At 40.7% G+C, this 21,529-nt stretch overlaps 1 protein-coding gene across 1 annotated transcript in view; it reads left to right on the forward strand.

The window, feature by feature from the left end:
- Nucleotides 1-21,529, forward strand: part of PPEF1 (protein phosphatase with EF-hand domain 1) — a 145,924-nt gene that overhangs the window by 73,342 nt on the left and 51,053 nt on the right. The window contains exons 9-11 of the mRNA XM_074391743.1: nucleotides 12,127-12,293; nucleotides 15,609-15,645; nucleotides 17,209-17,358. Of these exons, the coding sequence (XP_074247844.1) occupies nucleotides 12,127-12,293; nucleotides 15,609-15,645; nucleotides 17,209-17,358 (354 nt within the window). The remainder of the gene's footprint in view (nucleotides 1-12,126; nucleotides 12,294-15,608; nucleotides 15,646-17,208; nucleotides 17,359-21,529) is intronic.

A 21,529-nucleotide genomic window follows, 5' to 3' on the forward strand; every position in this document is an offset into this window, starting at 1 on the left:
CAAAAGAATGTCCTAAGTTAAAAGCAGGAAAATGAAAGGGCAGGACACAGAGATATCTGGGAAGCCTCGGCCATCTGATGATCTCTGACTTGCCGAAGTCGGCATTTTGCCCTTTTCTGTCTCATTTATTTTTGTCTGCAGTTTAAGTGCAGAATGAAGATAGATTGCATGAATGAACTGCAGCCTAAAAGCATGAATACAAACTGTTCTGGAAACAGTGTTTCTATATAAATAAAATGACAGTGATACCCCACTTATCCTGATGTCAAACTTCTGTCTACTTTACTCATCTTCACTTATCACTCATGTCCCAAACCCAGAAATAAGTAAAAAGGGTCTCTGAGCACTTGAAATTGTTGTCAGGAATCCAATGAACCCTACTCACAGGACAGGCCTTAGACCCCTAACTCAAAGACCCCTAAACTTTCTTTTCAGTGAAACCTCTCACACAAGGTTCATGTGAGCTTGCCTGTCTGGCTACCCATTCCACAGCAGATTAGCAAGTGGGAGGGGAAGAGGCAAAAGTCAGAGATAATGACAGCAATGAAAATGAAAAGTTCTGGCTGGACACAGTGGCTCACGCCTGTAATCCCAGCACTTTGGGAGGCTAAGGAGGGTATTCCTGAGGTCAGGAGTTCGAGACCAGCCTGGCCAACATGGTGGAAACCTGTTCTCTACTAAATACAAAAAATTAGTTGGGCATGGTAGTGCATGCCCGTAATCCCAGCTATTGGGAGGCTGAGGCAGGAGAATCACTTGAACCCAGGAGGCAGAGGTTGCAGTGAACCAAGATTGTGCCATTGCATTCCAGCCTGGGCAACAAGAGCAAAACTCTGTGTCAAAAAAAAAAGAAAGAAAGAAAAAATTAAAAGACAGAACTATAAAAATAAGATAAAAAATGAAATAGTAATTCTCAGCTATCTGGAGCTGTGGAGTGTAGGGAAGAGAGTTCTTGCCTTCTCAGAAGTGCCTGAGGGGATGTTTAGAACCATGAGCCTGCAAGGTCAAGAGCGTTTCAAGTTATATGGTGTATACTTTTAAGAAGTAAAGGGAACAAATGGCACATTTTTAAAACTTGCAACAAAATGGTTAAAGTAATGTTAAAAGGCATTTCAGCTTTCAAAGGAATAAGCTTCAGTGATCTGGAAAATCCATTTAAGCAATGCTTACAGTACAAATGAGGATATTGGGTCTTAGGCAGAGGAGGATGAGAGAGCATGAAAAAAGAGAAAGTTCAGTTAAGAGAAGACTAATGGGCCAGAAAAATAGATAAGGAAGAAAGGAAGAACATTTCAGAGGAGGAGAGCAGTCGGGGGGTGGTGGATTTCTCTTGGTGGCAGACACATGAAGATTGCTTGCTCAGATTAAAGGAGGTGCATAACTATGACCTAAGCAATCACTTGATTGCTTTGAGAAGTGGTAGAATTTCTGTGATGGTCTTTGTTTCTCACTGTAATACTTTGTGCTAATGAATTCATCAACAACTGATTGAATCCCAGATACGTGTCATACCTGACTCTGGCTCATTGGTAGAAGCCACAATTGAGTCACATCAGTGTAACCTCAGGCTCCCAGTCTTTTGTTTAGAAGTAGCTAGTGGCCGTGCTTTCACGTCTCTCTATTTCATTATTGTTTCTAAGAGCAATAGATCTTGAATTGTGGGGAGTAGTTTGGCAAACTACATCCTGTTGGAGATTTTTGGAGCTTTAAGTGACCAAAGTTTATGTTATACTATGACTAACTGATTCTCTCCATCACCCAAAAGAGAAAGCATGAAAACTTTAGGTTTTGAATTAAGACAAAATTTTAATTCATCTCTATTGGTGATTTGCTAGACACTTTTTTCCTCATCAGTTCTTTTATACAGCATAGCATGAATAGGCTCTAAGGCTGGAGCTGGCCCAAAACCAACCAAGAGCACAGCCTGAAGAATGTTCTAATGTAGGGTCACTGAGAGGTGTCACCATATTACTCTTTTCATCCAAGTGGTTGGATTGGTTCAAGACTTCTGTCATTATAACTTACCATATGCAAAAGTGAATCTGTCTACTAATGTATTCAGTAAACTTTTATCCTGGTTCCTATAGTGTTCAAGGTATCATATAAAAACTATAGGAATATACAAAGATGAATACAAAGTTGATTTCACATATACTTATGAAACACCTGTTGTGAATGAGGCACTCTACTAAGGGTTGGAAATACAGTATGACTAAAACACAGTTGTTGGCCTCAAAGACATCACGGTTTAGTGGGGAAGGTTGGCCGATAAAAAGATAAGGGGGTTCAGGGTTGGACATGGTATGATTGGGATCAGCATGGAGCTCCAAGGGAACCCACTGGCAGAGCACCTAACCTTATGGAGGGCTTCCTGGAAGAGATGACATTTCTGACGATCCCTTCAAAGAATTTTAGTAATTTAGTAAGTGCCTAAATCATGAAGGGAAGTTTTGGAGGATCATGAAAAATTTTATTCTCACATACTTTTTATGGTGCCCTGCAATAAATGACAGGATTTATAGCAATTATTCTTCTTTGTTGATTGTTTTGAGATTTTAGTTTCTTTAATATTTGGTTGTCCTTAAAAATTGTATCAGCTAGCACCTTAATACTAAGGGAAACATTTTCAGCTCAGAATCGCATCTGGATATGAAAAGGACTCTTCCCCTGACCCCCACACCACACTCTTAACCATAACAGACCTTTGCTAAAAGGGCATCTCAACTTTACACGGCTTCAAATATAATTTTATCGTCAAGTGAAGCAATTTACATATCATTACTTAGGTCATATTTTTAGACTTTATTTTCTGGAAAGGTTAGTTTTAATCCGCCACTTGTGCTTAATTAGAGTGACCAACTTGAAATACTTCATTTGGAGCCTCAGCCTTGGTAAAATTACAAGACATTTTTCCCTTATTGACTAGAAAGCTTCAAATTTTAGATCAAGTATCACCAAATTAGTCTGTTAAATTGATGCCATGAGTGGCGACCTCTTGTCGCTGAAAAAGAGAAGCATGTGAACCGAGAGACGCTGATTAACTCTTAACCCTGTGGGTACCATCCTGATGCTATCCCGTGGAAGACCGGCCGCCTTGCTTTCCTTTTCTTCCTCTCTTCCCCACCATCCTCCACCCACTCCACCCATAATTTTCCAGCTGTGAAGGTAATCAAACATTTTCTTTATTTTCTATCACTGAAATGCTTCACACTGCCACAGTGGCCAATTGTTTTCCTTTTGAGGTGAAGATAGAGTGTTACAATCAGAACAGACCTCTGAAATTGCAGAAGAAAAAAATTAAAGTAACATGGAGTTGAGAACCAGAGCTTATTGTTTGATGTGCCTTCGGGAAACATCCAAATTCATTGGGATAACTTCCAGATGTCCGTTTTAAAATGCTTCCGTAGGAAATAGGTGAGACTGCAGGGAAACATCTGGTTTTTGTCTCTGTTTACGTTAATTAATTATGGTCTGCTATTTTTTCCCGCTGCAGTTCATCTGACTGCAGTTCAGAGTTGTAGCTACTCTGAGTTTTCTGTATTTGTCAACTTATTCACCATGTCATAGATGGTTTCTTGCCTATCCGCTGCAGAATAAGCCAGAGGGTTTAGTTTACTGGAACTGGGTGAAGCATTGTTTATGCCATGAGGTTTGTTTTTTTTTTTTTTTTTTTTTTTTGCTTCTTTGAAGGAAACCCAGAGAAATGTCAATAGCCAGAAGCCGAAATATCCCAGACACTCATGTCCCATGAGACTAGTTCCTCTTCATCCTGTGTGCTTTTAGTTCTTTTATAATTCTGAGACTAAAGTGGATTCAAACCTAAACTCTATAAAGTAATATTAACTAATCCTGGAACAACAGGGCAGATTTTACACATCCAAGTAAGTCTGGCCCTCTTTGATGCAGTTGTCTTGAGGTGCTTAACACTGAAAGCAGTGCAGTATACATTCAGGACTCCTTTTAGAATCATTTTCAGAGATGGTGACATATTTTGTTGAATGAGCTTTATTATCACAAGTCTTAATCTCTTGACGTGGGAGATTCTTGAAGTAAATCTTGAAGAAGATTTTCTGAAAAGGTTAAAACTTGTTGAGTGTCAAGTATGCTACATAAGGTGGATGGACTAGTTGACCATTACTATTTTGGGCTTAAAATGAGGTTTAACTGCCGGTTGCAGTGGCTCACGCCTGTAATCCCACCACTTTGGGAGGTTGAGGTGGGCGGATCACGGGGTCAGGAAATCAAGAACATCCTGGCTAACACGGTGAAACCCCATCTTTACTAAAAATACAAAAATGAGGTTTAACTGAAGAAATTCATTACCCTTTGCTCATAGCAAAGGTGAAATAAGACATCACAGAGGTAGCAAACAATTTACCTACAACAAATTCGGGTTTAATTGAAGATAAGAAGTTTTAATAAAAGAAAATCTGTCATCGCAATGGCAAATGTGTTTACCATTCAAACATAATAAATATAACTTTAGACTATTGGATGCTTTCCTCAGATTTTGAAATTAAGATTATACTGGTTTCATAAAATGAGTTGGAGAAATTTTTATCTTTTTCTATTATTTGGAATAATTTGAATCCCTGGGTTGCAAACTCAAACTTGGCTATACATTGCAATCACCCAGGTGATTCTAATGTTCTGCCAAAGTTGAGAATCATGGGTTTAAGTAACATTAAAACTATTTGCTTGTGAAAACTGAAATAGAGTTCTGCTAGAAAGCCACATGGGGCCAGTACACTGTTCACATTTTCATCTTCTTTTGAATCAGTTTCAAGAAAATCGTAAAATCGGTTCAAAGAAAGAACCAATAAAATTTGGGTTTATATAAACCAAACTTTCCTTTTTGTTTTCTGTTTCCTTAGTTTCAGCTCTTCTCTTTACTTGATGGGTTTTATTGTTGTTTTTCTAATTTTTTAAAGATGAATACCGTCTTTCCTGAATGTCTTTAATAATGAAGGCATTTAAAGCTACATATCTTTTCTGGTTTTAGTTTTACGTAAGCCTTCTATTGCACTGGTAATTTTGCTTTTAATTTTCTCTTTTATACAATGCTTAAGATGATAATTTTTAATTTCCAAGAATCTTAATTCAAGGACCTAGACTTTTTTTCTAATCATATCTTTATGAGAATGTATCTTGTGACATTTTTCTTATCTTGAATTTCTTAAGAGTTCTTTGAAGTTAAGTATGATATTGATTCTCATAAAAGCTCCATGGACATATAAAAAATTAATTATACAGTTGAGCCTTGAACAATGTTGGGGTTAGGGATACCAATTCCCCACACAGCTGAAAATCCACATATAATTTTGACTCTCCCAAAACTTGACAACTAATAGCTTACTGTTGACTGGAAGCCTTAGCAATAACATAAACAGTTGATTAACACATATTTTGTATGTTTTATGCATTATAGACTGTATTCTTACAATAAAGTAAGCTAGAGAAAGAAAATATTATTAAGAAAATCTTAGGCCAGGTGTGATGGCTCATGCCTGTAATCCTAGCACCTTGGGAGGCCAAGGTGGGCAGATCACTTGCGGCCAGGAGATCGAGACCAGCCTGGCCAATATGGCAAAACTTCATTTCTACTAAAAATACAAAAATTAGCCAGGCATGTTGGCACAGACCTGTAATTCCAGCTAATACAGAGGCTGAGGCAGGAGAATCGCTTGAGACTGGGAGGCAGAGGTTGCAGTGAGCCGAGATTGCATCACTGCACTCCAGTGTAAGCAACAGAGCAAGACTCTCTCTCAAAAAAAAAGAAAACAATTAAAGAAAAGAAAATATATTTACTACTCTTTAAGTGGAAGTGGATTATCACCAAGGTATTCATCATCTTCATGTTGAGTAGGCTGAGGAGCAAGAAGAGGGGTTGGTCTTGCTGTCTAGGGGTGGTAGAGGCAGAAGAAGAGCCACGTATAAGTGGACCCATACAGTTCAAACCTGTGTTGTTTAAGGGTCAACTGGATTCTCTTATTTGTAATACACAAAGTTCTTCATACATCTTATCAAATCAAGCTTATTGGTTGTATCTTTAATTTTCCCATATTTTGTCTATTATGTATACCTAAATATGTCTATTATATGTTGCTGTGCAACAAATTACTCCAATACTTAATGACTTAACACTATAAACATTTAGTATCTCACAGTTTCTGTGGGTCAGAAATTTGGGTCAAGCTTAGCTGGATGGATTCTTTCTCAGGGTCTCTCATGGGGTGGCAGTCAAACTATTGGCCAGAGCTCCAGTCATCTGAAAGTTTGACTGGGGCTAGAAGACCCATTTCCAAGATGATTCACTCATGTGGCTATAGACACAGCATTTCAGTTCCTCACTGACTGTTGGCAAAACAGCCACCTGGGCTTCTCCACAAGGCTGCCTGATAATTCTTGTGACAGAGCAGCTGACCTTCCCCAAAGTGAGTGAGTGAAGAAAGAAAGCATACAGGAAGCTGCAGTGTCTTTTATGACCTAATCTCCAAGGTTGCACATCATCACTTTTGCTTTTTTTTTCTCTCTTCATGAGAAGCAAGTCAGTAAGTCTTGCCTGCACTCAAGGGGAGGCAAATTAGGCTTTACCTTGTAAACAGAGTGCCAAAGAATTTATGGACATTATTTTAAACCAGTAACTCAGTCTGAATAATGCACTGTGTATTTTTAAACAATTTCTTCTTGTGTTTAGTAGTGCAACAAAAATGTGTTCTTTTGTTTATTGACTACAAGTTCATGAGTTGTATTTTTTTCATAAAGTACCTTTTATTATGACATAATGTTGCTTTGTGATCCTGTTTAGAGCTTTAATCTTAAACTCTACTTTGTCCAGTATTAATATTTCCATTGTTGCTTTCTTTTTGTTACATTTACCTTGTTTTCAACCTTCTCTTATCTACTTTTTAATGTATATTTCTCACAAAGAATGTATTAAACACAGCCTGGTAATCTTGATATTTTAATGAGAGAATTTAATCCATTCACATTTAGTATAACAACAGATATATTTGAAATTTTTATTCTACTTTGCTATTTCACTTTGCTTCACCCTTTAACTTTTCTTTTTGCTGTTTTGGTAAAGTTTTCTTTTTTATTGTTGTTTTATTTGGAATTTTTACTGTGCTTTTCCATTCACTAGTGGTTACCTTCCCAATTCTGACATTTCTAGTAAATAATGTGTATGTGTGTATTTCTCATAGCTATAATTTTATTCTTCCACTGTGATCCTCTCTCTCTCTCTCAATAAGATAACTGTTTTCACACTCCATGTCCCCCATTCAGTTAAGATTTCTACAGCATTTTATTTTTCTCTTCTCAGCTCCCTTGGAAATCCTAGCTATTGCTCATGCCATATTTTTAGTTCTTGACCATTATTAAGTTTTCCTTCATAGCATGTCTCTTCTACTTCTGGAATCCTTGCTTAGTACTTAAATCCAAGTTTCATATTGTCATATTTATATTTAACTATATATTTCACAATTCATTGTTCATATCTGTATTTTTTCCTCTTGATCTTTCCCTGGCTTGAGGACTTCTAATTGTTAGTATGGTTATTTAGTTATTTTCTTGAGTGTTTTCTTCAGCGGGGCATGTGGATGCTATCTTCTCTGAATGCAGGCTCCTTGAATACAGGAACTTTATATTGTTTACTTCTGTGTTCCTAGCACCTAAAACTGTGCCTGGTACATAACAAGCAATCAATATATGTTTGCTGTTTTTATGGTATTAAATACTACATATTTGCATGTCTGTCTTTCACGCTGAGCATTTATGTTGTTGGTGATAGTTGACCTCTTACACATCTGCAAATATTTTTCTACCACGCTGAGAACTTAATGTCTTGGCCACGGTAGAAATCTTGGTTCAACGTCCTTTTTTCCCTTTAATTTGTGGATTTTGTTCTGCCATCTCCTACTTCCCACTGCTATAGATGAGAAGTCTGATGCTAGGCTAATTCTTTTCCTTTTGTAACTTGTTCTTTCTCTCTGGCCTCTTCTAATCTTTTTACTATGTAGCAGGGATTTTACCCCCATCAATTGTGCGCAGAAATCATGAACTGTTTCAAGCTTCAGATTGAAGTCTTCTTTTTAACCATAGAAAATGTTCTCTCTTATTTTTGTAATTATTGCCTCTTCTTTATCTGTTCCTTTTTCCTGATTTTGGAATGCTTATTATTGGCATATTAAGTCTCTTGGCTTTGAATGCTAGTCTCTTAATTATTCTTCCTGATTTTCATAATTTTGCTTTTACTCTGTGTGAGAGATTTTTCATCTGCTTTTTCTTTCAGGTCAATAATGTATTTTCCCAACCATTCTTTCTTTTAGTTAGCCTTAACCCATTGATTTTTCTTTTTTCTTTTTCTTTTTTTTTTTTTTTTTTTTTTGATCCAGAGCCTCGCTATGTTGCCTAGGCTGGAGTGCAATGGTGCAATCTCAGCTCACTGCAACCTCTGCCTCCCAGGTTCAAGTGACTCTCCTGCCTCAGCCTCAGCCTCCCTAGTAGCTGGATCACAGATGTGTGCCACCATGCCTGGCTAATTTTTTGTATTTTCAGTAGAGATGGGGTTTTACCATGTTGGCCAGGCTGGTCTTGAACTTCTGACCTTAAGTGTTCCACCCATCTCAGCCTCCCAAAGTGTTGAGATTACAGGCATGAGCCACTGCGCCCAGCCAACTCGTTGATATTTAAAGTTTGAATACCATATTCTTAATGCCCCAAATTGATAAGTTTTTGTGTTTTCTTGTTTGCTCTTCTTATTATTTTAAAAATAAACTTGTGCTCTGTTTCCTCCAGCAGTCCTGTTTTATTAGGGACCATCTGCTTTAGTAGCTCTAATTGGTCTGTCTCTCTCTGGTTGCTGGATCCTCTTAGGCACTAGCTTATTTCCATTTTCTATTTTCTGCTTAAGCTAGGTTAAGCCTTTCCATAGTTAGAGGTACAACAATTTGTACTCTGGCATTGAGTGTGAAGTCTCTGTGTTTCTAGGTACCCCTAAATGCAAGTGATCCTGTTCTTTTAGTTTCAGGGATGTGGAAGACATCTTCCTACACTTTTTCTAGTAGGATCCAACATTTTATCTCCCCCTGCCTACAAACCAAGACCACATACACACATGCTCTGGAGGCAGAGCCACCCCTTAATCTAGTGTCCACAGTCCCCTCAGGCCTAGTTCTTCCATGTTTTCACCCCAGGGCTCCCTGCTCTTGCTCCTCTAGTCCCCCTCAGACCTGTTGGACATCCCCACAGAGTCTGTAGCCTTCAACAGTCCTCAGGTTCCTCCAGCTCACTCACCCTAGACAGCTGAAGGCTGGGGGAAGGAAGAGTAGCAGAGATCAGAGATGCAGAATCCTTACCCCTTTCTTTATGTTTTTGTTTGTTTGTTTGTTTGTTTGTTTGTTTGTTTTAGATGGGATCTCAGCATGTCATCCAGGCTGGAGTGCAGTGGTGTGATCTCAGCTCTGCTGCAGCCTCAACCTCCCTGGGCTCAGGCAATCCTCCTACCTCAGGCTCCTGAGTAGCTGGGACTACAGGTGCACACCATAACACCCAGCTAATTTTTTGTACTTTTTGTAGAGAAGGGGTTTCGCTATGTTTCCCAATCTGATCTTGAACTCCTGGGCTCAAGCAATCCGCCTACCTTGGCTTCCCAAAATGTTAGGATTACAGATGTGAGCCACTGTGCCCTGCCTTCTTTAAGTTTTGATAAACAATAGCCTATATTTTTGCAACTGCTTTACACTAAACCCAGTGTGAATAAGGTTATGTGAATTAATGCGTAAGAAAATATTGGAATCTTAGAATTAGAAATAATATGGTTGGCTGGGCACCATGGCTCACGCCTGTAATCCCAACACTTTGGGAGGCCAAGGCAGGCAGATCACCTGAGGTCAGGAGTTCGAGACCAGCCTGGCCAACATGGTGAAACCCTGCCTCTACTAAAAATACAAAAATTAGCCAGGCATGGTAGCAGGCATCTGTAATCCCAGCTACTTGGGAGGCTGAGGCAGAATTGCTTGAACCTGGGAGGGAGAGGTTGCAGTGAGCCGAGATCACACCACTACACTCCAGCTTGGGCAACAGAGTAAGACTCCATCTCAAAAAAAAAAAAAAAAAAAAAAAAAAAAAGAGTATTAAAATGAGTCTCTTAATTTTATGTTGCTTTACCAATTTAATGCAGTTTCATACACATGGTCTCATTTGAGTTCCAAAATAGCCCTGTGTGGTAAGTATGGAAGTTATCATCCCCATTTGACAGATAAGGAAACTACAGCTCATACAGGTTAAATAACTTGCCCAAGGACACATGGGTAATGAATGGACCTGGACCCAGGTGTTCATCTTCGTATAACACTATGCCACTGCTTGTTTATTTGTTTGTTTACAGTTGCCTTCAGAACATGTTACATTGTATAAATGATTTCTAAAATCCCTAAATTATATGCTGTAACCTGTGTTATATTTTTCCAATTATTTCCATTATATTGATATGAGCAATTTAAAATGTGTATACATAGTAGGATATAGAGTATAAGGTAATAAGATTTTAAAATGTAGTTTGAAATCTAACAAAAGAGGAATTTGAAAATCATTTGCGGCCTGGCGCGGAGGCTCACGCCTGTAATCCCAGCACTTTGCGAGGCCGAGGTAGGCAGATCACAAGGTCAAGAGATAAAGACCATCCTGACCAACATGATGAAACCTCATCTCTACTAAAAATACAAAAACTATCTGGGCATGGTGATGCATGCCTGTAATCCCAGCTACTCAGGATGCTGAGAAAAAAAAAGAAAATCATCTGAAAAAGATTAATATTACTAGAATATATTACGTATTATTTCCTGAAGATTGCCTTTTTGTTTTTCTTTTTTCTTTTTTTTAGACATAGTCCTATTCTGTTGCCCAGGCTGGAGTGCAGTGGTACAATCTTGGTTCACTGCAACCTCCGCCTCCCAGGATCAAGCAATTCTCCTGCCTCAGCCACCTGAGTAGCTGGGATTACAGGTGTGCCCCACCACACCTGGCTAATTTTTGTATTTTTAGTAGAGATGGGGTTTCATCACGTTGGCCAGGCTGGTCTCAAACTCCTGACCTCAAGTGATCGGCCTGCCTCGGCCTCCCAAAGTGCTGGGATTAAAGGCATGAGCCACCATTCCTGGTGAAGGTAACCTTTTTAAAAGGTTATATATGCATTTTTATATATGAGTACTGAAATTTGTCTCTTTGTAATATATTTTTAAAACATTTGAATTTGTCTTATGCAGTAGAAGCCATGCAATAGAGAAATAGCCATTTCCCTATCAAACATGACATTGAGAAAATGTAACCATGTTACATGAGTTTGTTTTGTCTTAGAGCTTTGTAGTCTAGGACTAAATGAATTATTAGCTGTTATAAAGACCAGACCTTTGATCTGATCTCTGCTGCTTTTTATGCTAACACTGTGTTTAAAAGTATTATCTCATACTCAAGAGTGATATTAAGAATACTTAAAAACCAATATGGCCCGGTCAGTGATCATTGAGAATATATGCTGGCTCTGCACACCTGGTGTAGTTGCTCACTGGCTATACATCCGACCTGCTCAGTCACATCACATAGCACCTTTCACTTGCATGAGTACTTTCATTTCCATTCTCTCAGGTGATCTGGAAAGGGATATAGTGCCATCCCCATTTTGCAAATTGGGGGAATCACATCCCCAAGAAGCTGATGATACGGACCCTTTAGAATAAAAGATTTCTGGCTCTTAGTTTGGTGTTCTTCCTTGGGTAGAAGTTTTCCTCTTTTCAGAGGAGAAGGAAGAGGTGAGAATAGCCATGTTTGATAGGATAAATATCAGCTCCTTTCAAAGAAAACTCATAGTAGGTAGTGGGTAGAATGAGCACGCCCCCATCCTCCCTGGAATCTTCCATTCCCAAATGAATTTGTCCCTTTCAGGGCCTTTCCAGGAGATGCCTGCCCTGAAAGAGTAAAACTGGCTCAAGCGAGAGAGCAGATTTTTCCTGGTGGAAGAACCTGACTCAGCCTCTTTTCTCCAAATTAACAGGGATGTTATGTGCACAGCCTTACTTTAAAAATATATTCGTTCAATTGCTTGTTTTTCCCTTTCTCCTTCCACAGAATGGTCTCCCCTCAGGGAGCAACCCATATGTTTTTAATGGTGACTTTGTAGATCGAGGAAGGAATTCCATAGAGGTCCTAATGATCCTGTGTGTGAGTTTTCTTGTCTACCCCAATGACCTGCACTTGAACAGAGGGAACCATGAAGATTATATGATGAATCTGAGGTAACTTAGGCCTTTTGATTTCCTCTTTTAAAAGTTTCCCACTCTGGGAAATGCTGCCATATCTAGTTCCTAACAGAGATAAAAGTGAGTATATTGGAAGAGGGATGAGGGAAATCTCAAGGAGGACCTCCATTCTTCCCCCTTTCCCCACCCCCATTCTTCTGCTGAGCGTCAGTTGCTCTGAAACTCCCTTCTTTTATTTTCTTCCAGTTCTGTCCTTTCTTTTCCCTTCTATTATGTTCTTTCTCTTGCTTCCATGTCCAACCTTCACAGGCTAAATTGTGTTTTGGGTAGGTGTGTTACGCTGGGTTTGGGGGTGTGGTAGGTTCTCCAAGCGGACTTGGATGGAATCGTTCTGTTGCTACTCTTGGCTGGCCTCAGGTGTTGTCTCAGAAACTAGTTCCATACTTTTCACGGATGTGTGTATTTTTTGATGGCATGGTAATTGCTGCTGGCATTGTTGCTCATAAACATATTTACGAACACAGCATTTCAACTATCTAACCCACTGGAAACGTGAGAAATAAAGATGGGTTAGATGGTTTAAGGGTCTTTGCTGAAAAGCACAGGTGACAAATGTTCCCTTTTCCCTTCTGTTTTTCTTCTTCTTTAAAAAAATCTCTTGTTTTATGAAAAACAGAAACCAGTTTGCTCTAGGGCAGTGGAAGATAGGGCATGTCTCATGCTTTTGGTCCTGGGCTTTTGGGTGCCTTGGTCAAAGCTCAGCAACTGATTAGTTTTGTCTTTGGGGAAGTTTTGGTATCTGGCTTGAGTACAGAGTTTCAATTCTAATTCTCAAGATATGGAAGCAAATGCTAAAACTAGGAAGGAAAAAATCCGAGGACTATTATCAGAGGCCCATTATATGTAATATAGTTCAATACATTTATTTAGGCATGCTATTTACCCTTACAGCCTATCATATTTATAATGGTTAACGAAGGAGACATGGCCCCTGCCCTCAAAGAATTTACATCTAGCAGGGAAGAAACATGTTGAGGAGATTTTTCAAGTGTGATGAGTTTGTAAAGGGGGAATTCAACCTTGTCTGAAAGATGATGGAAGGTTTCGCTGTAGAAATATGGCGTTAGCCTGAGATCTGAAGAATGAAGTAGGCATTCAAGAAAGAGCCATAGAGGGGATGGGAATGTGTTCTGCAGTGAGGGGACAACTTATGCAGAGCTTAGGACAAGACTGTTTAGACGTGAAAGAAGTTCAGGAGGGCAGGGGCATAGACTGAGGGACAGGGTGGTGCCTGATAGGGCTGGAGACATAAGAAATGATTGGATGGTTCAGAGGAATTTGGACGGACTTCTAAGGACAACAGAATGTCACCAAAGAATGTCATAAAATTTGTGTTTTAAAATGCAGTAGGAGGAGAGAGTTGGAGAGGGGCAAGAGTGGATACATGCTGGTCAATTAGGAAGTAGTTGAAGGTTAAAGAGATAGATAACGGGTTCTCATTTAGACTAGGGTGGTGGTGATGGAGATGCAGAGAAATAGATTCAAGAGGAGTTTAGACAATTATTTAAGGCTCAATAACTTGATAGGGGGGAGCTGAAAGAGGAGGGAATCAAGGATGACCTCCAGGTTCCCGACTTGAGTTTGGGGGTACAGCAGCATCATTCACTGATATTGGGAATGTAGAAAGAGGAGAGAGGTTGGGATGAGGGGGAATGATGAGTTCAGTTTGGAGTATGCTGATTTGAGGTACTACTGAGTAGGCGGTTGAATATACATATGTGTCCAGAGATGAGAAACGAAGTGTGGCCTGGAACGTCAACCTGTGGTATTGACACTAGATAATAACTGAAACCCCGGGCAGGGATGAGATTCCCAAAGGAGAAAATGAGAGGAGAAAAGAGCCTAGGATGGAATCTGAAGGAACTGCAACATTTAAGGTGAGGTAGAGGAGAGCTTGCAAAAGAGGCTCAGAAGAGCCAAGAGGAAAACCAAGAGAGCTTATGGTCACAGAATCCAAGGAAAGAAAAGTTTTCTAGAAGGATGGTGGAGTCAGCTGTATTTAGTGTTTCAGAGAAAGGTGAGGACTGCAAGGCATCTGTTGGACTGAACAATGTGGACACCTTAGTACAGGATGGAATTCATCTCAGAAAACATGATGTGGGCCGGGCGCGGTGGCTCACACCTGTAATCCCAGCACTTTGGGAGGCTGAGGCAGGTGGATCACGAGGTCAAGAGATGGAGACCATCCTGGCCAACATGGTGAAACCTCGTCTCTACTAAAAATACATTAAAAAAATAAAGAAGGAAAGAAAGAAAGAAAACATGGCGTTACACTGTAGAAGCCTGACATAACATGATTTGTGTGGAAAGCTGGAGTGAGTGTGTTGCATTTCATCTTCACAGTGTTGGATATTAAGGGCACGTACTGTTATCCTAAAGCAAAGAAAAGTAACAAACACCAGGCTCGGTGGCTCAAGCATGTAATCCCAGCACTTTGGGAGGCCGAGGCGGGTGGATCACGAGGTCGAGAGATCGAGACCATCCTGGTCAACATGCTGAAACCCCGTCTCTACTCAAAATACAAAAAATTAGCTGGGCATGGTGGCACGTGCCTGTAATCCCAGCTACTCAGGAGGCTGAGGCAGGAGAATTGCCTGAACCCAGGAGGCGGAGGTTGCGGTGAGCCGAGATCGCGCCATTGCACTCCAGCCTGGGTAACAAGAGTGAAACTATGTCTCAAAAAAAAAAAAAAAAGAAAAGAAAAAAGAAAAGTAACAGAAACATTGTCATCATTGAATCTCCCTTGGCTACTGCTATTCAAGCATTAAGATTCCTGACACTTTCTATTAAAACCCTCAAGACCGGACCTATATCAGAGAGAGCATAACAAGCCAACTTATTACTTTCTAGGCTTTTCTCTTTTTCAGTCTTTTCTTTTTTCCAATCATTTACTATATCGGATGTCTGAGAAATTCTGTCTAATGAAAAGCCTTCTCCCGCACGGCTTCCCCCAGCTCCCAGCATGCTTCTCTGCATACCTGTAGTGTTTACACAGCCTGTGCCTACCACATACTTCTTAAGTCAGCTTGTAATTGTTTCATAGAAATCTGTCTTCTTTCCCCATCTATACTATAAGCTCCTTGAGAGTAGGGATGATGTCATTGGTTGGTTTTATTCTTTCCAGTCATGCCTAGCAAAGACTCAGGTAAGTGATACTTCCAACTGAAGTCTAGTTTCTTAAGTTCTTGGTGCTTGTGATACTGAGATGCCAAGGGCTCCCTTTTTTGCATGATTCATGGAAGTAGGAGTTATCAACAATCAATTAAATCATTGAAATCCCATTTTTTTTAGGTATGGCTTCACAAAAGAAATTTTGCATAAATATAAGGTAAGACATTCTTTTTTTTTTTTTTTAAGTATTCACTTTGCTGTTTCTATAGAGAAATTTAAAAAGAGCCAATAAAGACCAGATTGATGCTTTAGGAAAGGTGATGAGCCAGCTAGTCAGAATGCATGCCAATAAAATACGAGCACAGCAGGAAGCCCTGGCCACAGTAGAGTCTTATATTTTCTTTCTGGATTAAACCACACTTTTTCATTGTGCATTTTGTATAAGTTTTAACATAGATAATATTTCATTGCTTTAAGGGTACCAAGGATTTGTTTTACTTAGGTGTGGTAAAACATGCAGGCACAGAAATGACTGTCATGAAGGAAGAGATTTTTATTTACAGCTCTCTAGAAAAGGGAAGTACTACATACCACTCTGGGGGACAGGGTGGGGAAGCACCAGAGTTGGTCAGAAGGCAGAGGGAGGCTGGGCACAGTGGCTGATGCCTGTAATCCCAACACTTTGGGAGGCCAAGGCAGGTGGATTGCTTGAGGTCAGGAGTTCAAGACCAGCCTGACCAACATGGTGAAACCCTGTCTCTACTAAAAATAGAAAGATTAGCTGGGTGTGATGGTGTGCGCCTGTAATCCCAGCTACCCAGGAGGCTGAGGCAGGAGAATTACTTGAACCTGGGAGGTGGATGTTGCAGTGAGCCGAGAAAGCGCCACTGCACTCCAGCCTGGGTGACAGAGCAACACTCCATCTCAAAAAAAAAAAAAAAAAAAAGAAGGCAGAGGGAGAGAGGGGAAAACATGGGCGACAGCCTTGCTTGTGGTTTTTATGGGAGGGAAGGCAGAGGGGAGCATCTGAGGGTAATCTGGTTTAGGACTGACCAGTTTGAGTAATTTCAGGCTGCTCTGGGCCGTAGAGGTTGTCTCTAGTTGTCTGGTACCTGGCCGGGATGAGGAGGGCAGGGGAAGAGTGGCCCTGAGTGTGAGCTCCATGAAGAAGGTAGCTGGGGTGTGGGCTCTGTGTTGGTTGGTTTGCATATGAAGGGCGAGTCATTGACTATCTAGGAATTAGCTAGCCCTGGGAAGGACAGTCTCTCCTCCAGAGTCAGCAAGATCCCAAGATGTCATAGTACCAAAAATACAAAATAAAGGGCCGGGCGCGGTGGCTCATGCCTGTAATCCCAGCACTTTGGGAAGCCGAGGCAGGAGGATCACCTGAGTTCAGGAGTTCAAGAGCAGCCTGGCCAACATGGTAAAACGTTGTCTCTACTGAAAATATAAAAATTAGCCAGGCATGGTGGCGCATGCCTGTAGTCCCAGCTACTTGGGAGGTTGAGGCAGGAGAATCGCTTGAATCTGGGAGCAGAGGTTGCAGTGAGCCAAGGTGGTACCACTGCACTCCAGCCTGAGTGACAGAGTGAGACTCTGGTTCAAAAAAAAATAAAAACCCAGAATAAAAAGACATGATGAGTACATGCTAATTGGTTAGTGACTCCTTGCTGACTTTCTCTGGGTGGCCTGAAAACCGTTACTTTTTATCCATATGTGGAAACTATTCAATAAACTGAACCTACAGAAAAACAAAACTTACTCAAGCTCTTACTTACAGGTACATGGAAAAAAAATCTTACAAACCTTGGAAGAACTCTATACCTGGCTCCCAATTGGTACCATCATTGACAATGAAATTCTGGTCGTACATGGTGGGATATCAGAGACCACAGACTTGAATTTACTCCACCGTGTAGAGAGAAACAAAGTAAGAAGTAATGTTGGCACAAATCTTCTCTCAGGGACTTAGAAGGGAATATCCCTCTTTTCATTTATTATTTTGAATTCATTTGTGTTTTAGTGGTTATAACTCTAAATAAAGACTAGAGTATAAATTTTATTAGAGTATATAAAAGTGTAAATTTTAAGAAAAATCTATAACTGCATGATAAAGAACTAAGTGGGTAACTTCTATATATGGAAAAATAATTCATGAGAGGGTGGAAAAATGAGGAAATGTTGGCATTTTATGTGGTTTCTAAAAGCAAAATATCCTAATTTTTAAAATTAAAATCTCAATTCATTCATTTATATTGTAAGATATACATAACATAAAATTTGCCACTGTAACCATTTTTAAGTGTATAGTTCAGAGGTATTAAGTATATTCACATTGTTGTGCAACTATCACCATCACTACCATGAATTTACAGAATTTTCCATCATCCCAAACTGAAACTCTGGACCCATTAAACACTAACTCCCCATTCTCTCCTTCTCACAGCCCCTGGCAACCACCATTCTACCTTCTGTCTACGAATCTAACTACTCTAGGTACCTTAGATAAGTGGAGTCACTTATATAAGTGCAATTGAGTTCTGAGCTGATATGATTTCCTGCCTAATACACATCAAATAGGATAATTTTTTTGAAATAGTTTTTTTTGAAAACAAATTTTTTTTTTTTGAGACAGAGTTTCACTCTTGTCACCCAGGCTGGAGTGCAATGGTGCGATCTTGGCTCACTGCAACCTCCACCTCCTGGGTTCAAGTGATTCTCATGCCTCAGCCTCCCAAGTAGCTGGGACTACAGGAGTGTGGCACCATGCCTGGCTAATTTTTTTGTATTTTTAGTAGAGACGAGGTTTTACCATGTTGGCCAGGCTGGTTTCAAACTCCTAACCTCAGGTGATCCATCCGCCTTGGCCTCCCAAAGTGCTGGGATTATAGGTGTGAGCCACCACTGTGCCCGGCCCCCATCTTTTTAATTAAAGCTTAATAAGTCTGACCCCCAGACCAGACGAGATCCTCTTTTATATACTGTCAAGCCCCTTGTACATATCCTTCATCACAGTTACCAAATTTAAATAAGAAATTGTGGTACTGTTTCTTTACTGTTGTTCTCTGCTTTTCTAGTCTACTTATACAAAACCCCAGCACCTGGTATGTAGTAAGTACTTAATATTTGTTGACTGTCTCCTGGTTTAAGATCAAAGCAGGGCAAACCTAAGACAAAACTGGATAGAAACTTTATTTATTTATTTATTTTTGAAATGGAGTCTCACTCTGTCTCCCAGGCTGGAGTACAATGGCATGATCTTGACTCACTGCAGCCTCTGCCTCCCAGGTTCAAGCAGTTCTTATGTCTCAGCCTCCCGAGTAGCTGGGATTACAGGCACCTGCCATGACACCTGGCTAATTTCTGAATTTTCAGTAGAGATGGGGTTTCACCATTTTGGCCAAGCTGGTCTCAAACTACTGACCTCAAGTAATCCACCCGCCTTGGCCTCCCAAAGTGCTGGGATTACAGGCATGAGCCACCATGCCCGGCCGGATAGAAACTTTTTTACAGCCCTTTCCTGATTCTGTGGTGATTTTACATACCACCCTTCCCCACCTCCCCAACTGATGACCATGTTTCCTGGCTTACACCTGTTGTCCTGGTGTAATTATTAATGGCACCTCCTTTTACTCTAAAAAAAAAAAAAAGGCAGCCTTGGTAGCCCATGTCTGTAATTCCAGCACTTTGGGAGGCTGAGGTGGCCAGTAGTTTGAGGCCAGGAGTTTGAAAGCAGCCTGGTCAACATTGCAAGACCCTATCTCTACAAAAAAGAAAAAATTCGCCAGGTGTGGTGGTACACACCTGTGGTCCCAGCTGCTGAAGCATGAGGATTGCTTGAACCCAGGAGTTTGAGATTGCAGTGAGCTATGATCATGCCACTGCACTCCAGCCTGCATGATAGGGAGAGACCTTGTCTGACAAAAACAAAACAAAACAAAAAAAAAAAAAACCAGTTGCAATAAAAGTTAAGCCCACCCTAAGTTTTAGGTACCTTTCTCGTGATATCAGTAAGTAGTCAAGCCAATAAGACATTTTGATCAAGATAAAATAGTCAGTATTAACATCGTGAGTGGATGAGATTCTTGCTAAGAGCATAAGGGAACACGATGTCTTTGTCAGTCAAATATTGGTGAACACGGGGCATGAATGCCACACTCCATCGGCACCTGCCCTATGACTGTGGTGCTAATCAGTCATGGCAGCTCTTCCAATTGATCAGATTGAAAACGTTTGCTTTCCTGAGGTTAGCCTGAGCAGCCAGCTCTATCGAGGGCTTTCTGGGATATTGAGAAGATGCCTCTGGGATGTCCCTCACTAGCTCTGTGGAGATCCCAAGTTGAGAGCCACCTTAACATAGTGAAGACTGTGAGGGTCTAACATTAGACAGACAGAACTAGGTTAACATCCTGCCTCTGCCACTTCCTGAGTGACTGGGCAACATACTGAAGTTTTCTAATTCTTGGTTTCTACACATATAAACTGAAGATAAAAATACCTAACTACAGGCCTGGTGCAGTGGCTCATGCTTGTAATCCCAGCACTTTGGAAGGCTGAGGTGGGTGGATCACAAGGTCAAGAGTTCAAGACCAGCCTGGCCATTGTGGTGAAACCCCATATCTACAAAAAATACAAAAATTAGCTGGACGTGGTGGTGAGCCCCTGTAATCCCAGCCACTTGGGAGGCTGAGGCAGGGAATTGCTTGAACCTGGAAGGCAGAGGTTACAGCTGAGATCATGCCACTGCACTCCAGCCTGGGTGACAGAGTGAGACTCTATCTCAAAAAAAAAAACCAAAAAACAAACAAACAAAAAACCCTATCATCTTACTATATTGGATTGTTGGGAGGATTAACTGTAATTATCTATATGAAGAAAATGGTGGCCAGGTGTGGTGGGTCACACCTGTAATCCTAGCACTTTGGGAGGCTGAGGCAGGTGAATCATTTGAGGCTAGGAGTTCAAGACCAGCCTGGCCAACATGGTGAAACCCTGTCTCTACTAAACTACAAAAAAAATAGCTGGGCATGGTGGCGCACACCTGTAATCCTAGCTACTTGGGAGGCTGAGGCAGGAGGATTACGTGAACCTGGGAGGCAGAGGCTGCAGTGAGCCAAGATCAAGCCACTGTACTCCAGCCTGGATGACAGAGTGACATACTGCCTCAAAAAAAAAAAAAAAAAAAAAAAGAAAGAAAGAAAGAAAAAGAAAATAGCATATAGTACTAAACATATAGCTCTCTTCTCTTCTTTTTTCCTGATACTTGGATCTGAGGTTTGTGTTTCAGTCACCAAGACAGACCCTGGGGAGGAGTTTGTGGGCTAGCAATTTTCTCAGGATACCTCAAGTTTCAACTGCTTCAGGGATCACTGTTCTAACCGCTCATGAGACTGGTTTTAAAGATAGAAATTCGACTCGTATATTGTTTGTCTTCTGCCTTTCCTTGAGTGAGATTGAACTGGTAACACATACTTGTATTAGAAACTATAGTGAAAATAACAGGTTCAGCCATTTGGAACTCTATCAGATGAAACATAAAAGTAGATTGTTACAGTCCAATTTTATAACTGCCACTTTCCCATCCCATAGGACCCTCCAGCCCTCTGTGGTAGGAGGGTTCATACTTCCTGGTTTACACGTGGTGGTTATGGTTTCATTGTTAACAGGGGAGGGGAAGGGTTGGGAGAATTTGATGACAACCTCTAGTCTAGGTTTATTTAAGGCATTTTGTAAGGTGGGCAGGTTGAGGGGGGCTCAATGCAGAGGGACTATGGAAGGAAGGAAGATTTTGTAAGACTAAGATTCTGGTTTAGTGTTCTTCAAACTCGCTATCAAGGCATGTGGGGAAAGATGGCTACTAGGACTCCCCGGGGGAAAATGGTGGTGTAGTGCCTTAGGGAGAGCTGGGACGAAGTATCCTGATCCCAAGTGGCCTTGAAAACTTCACAGCCACATATATTTAAGAGACCATGTGACCCTTGCTCAGTGAGCTCATCAGAAATGAGTTGTGTACAGCTGGGCATGGTGGCTCATGCTTGTAGTCCCAGCACATTGGGAGGCTGAAGTGAGAGAATCTCTTGAGATCAGGAGTTCGAGACCAG

This window comes from Saimiri boliviensis, chromosome X, assembly GCF_048565385.1.
Source record: "Saimiri boliviensis isolate mSaiBol1 chromosome X, mSaiBol1.pri, whole genome shotgun sequence".
NCBI lineage: Eukaryota > Metazoa > Chordata > Mammalia > Primates > Cebidae > Saimiri > Saimiri boliviensis.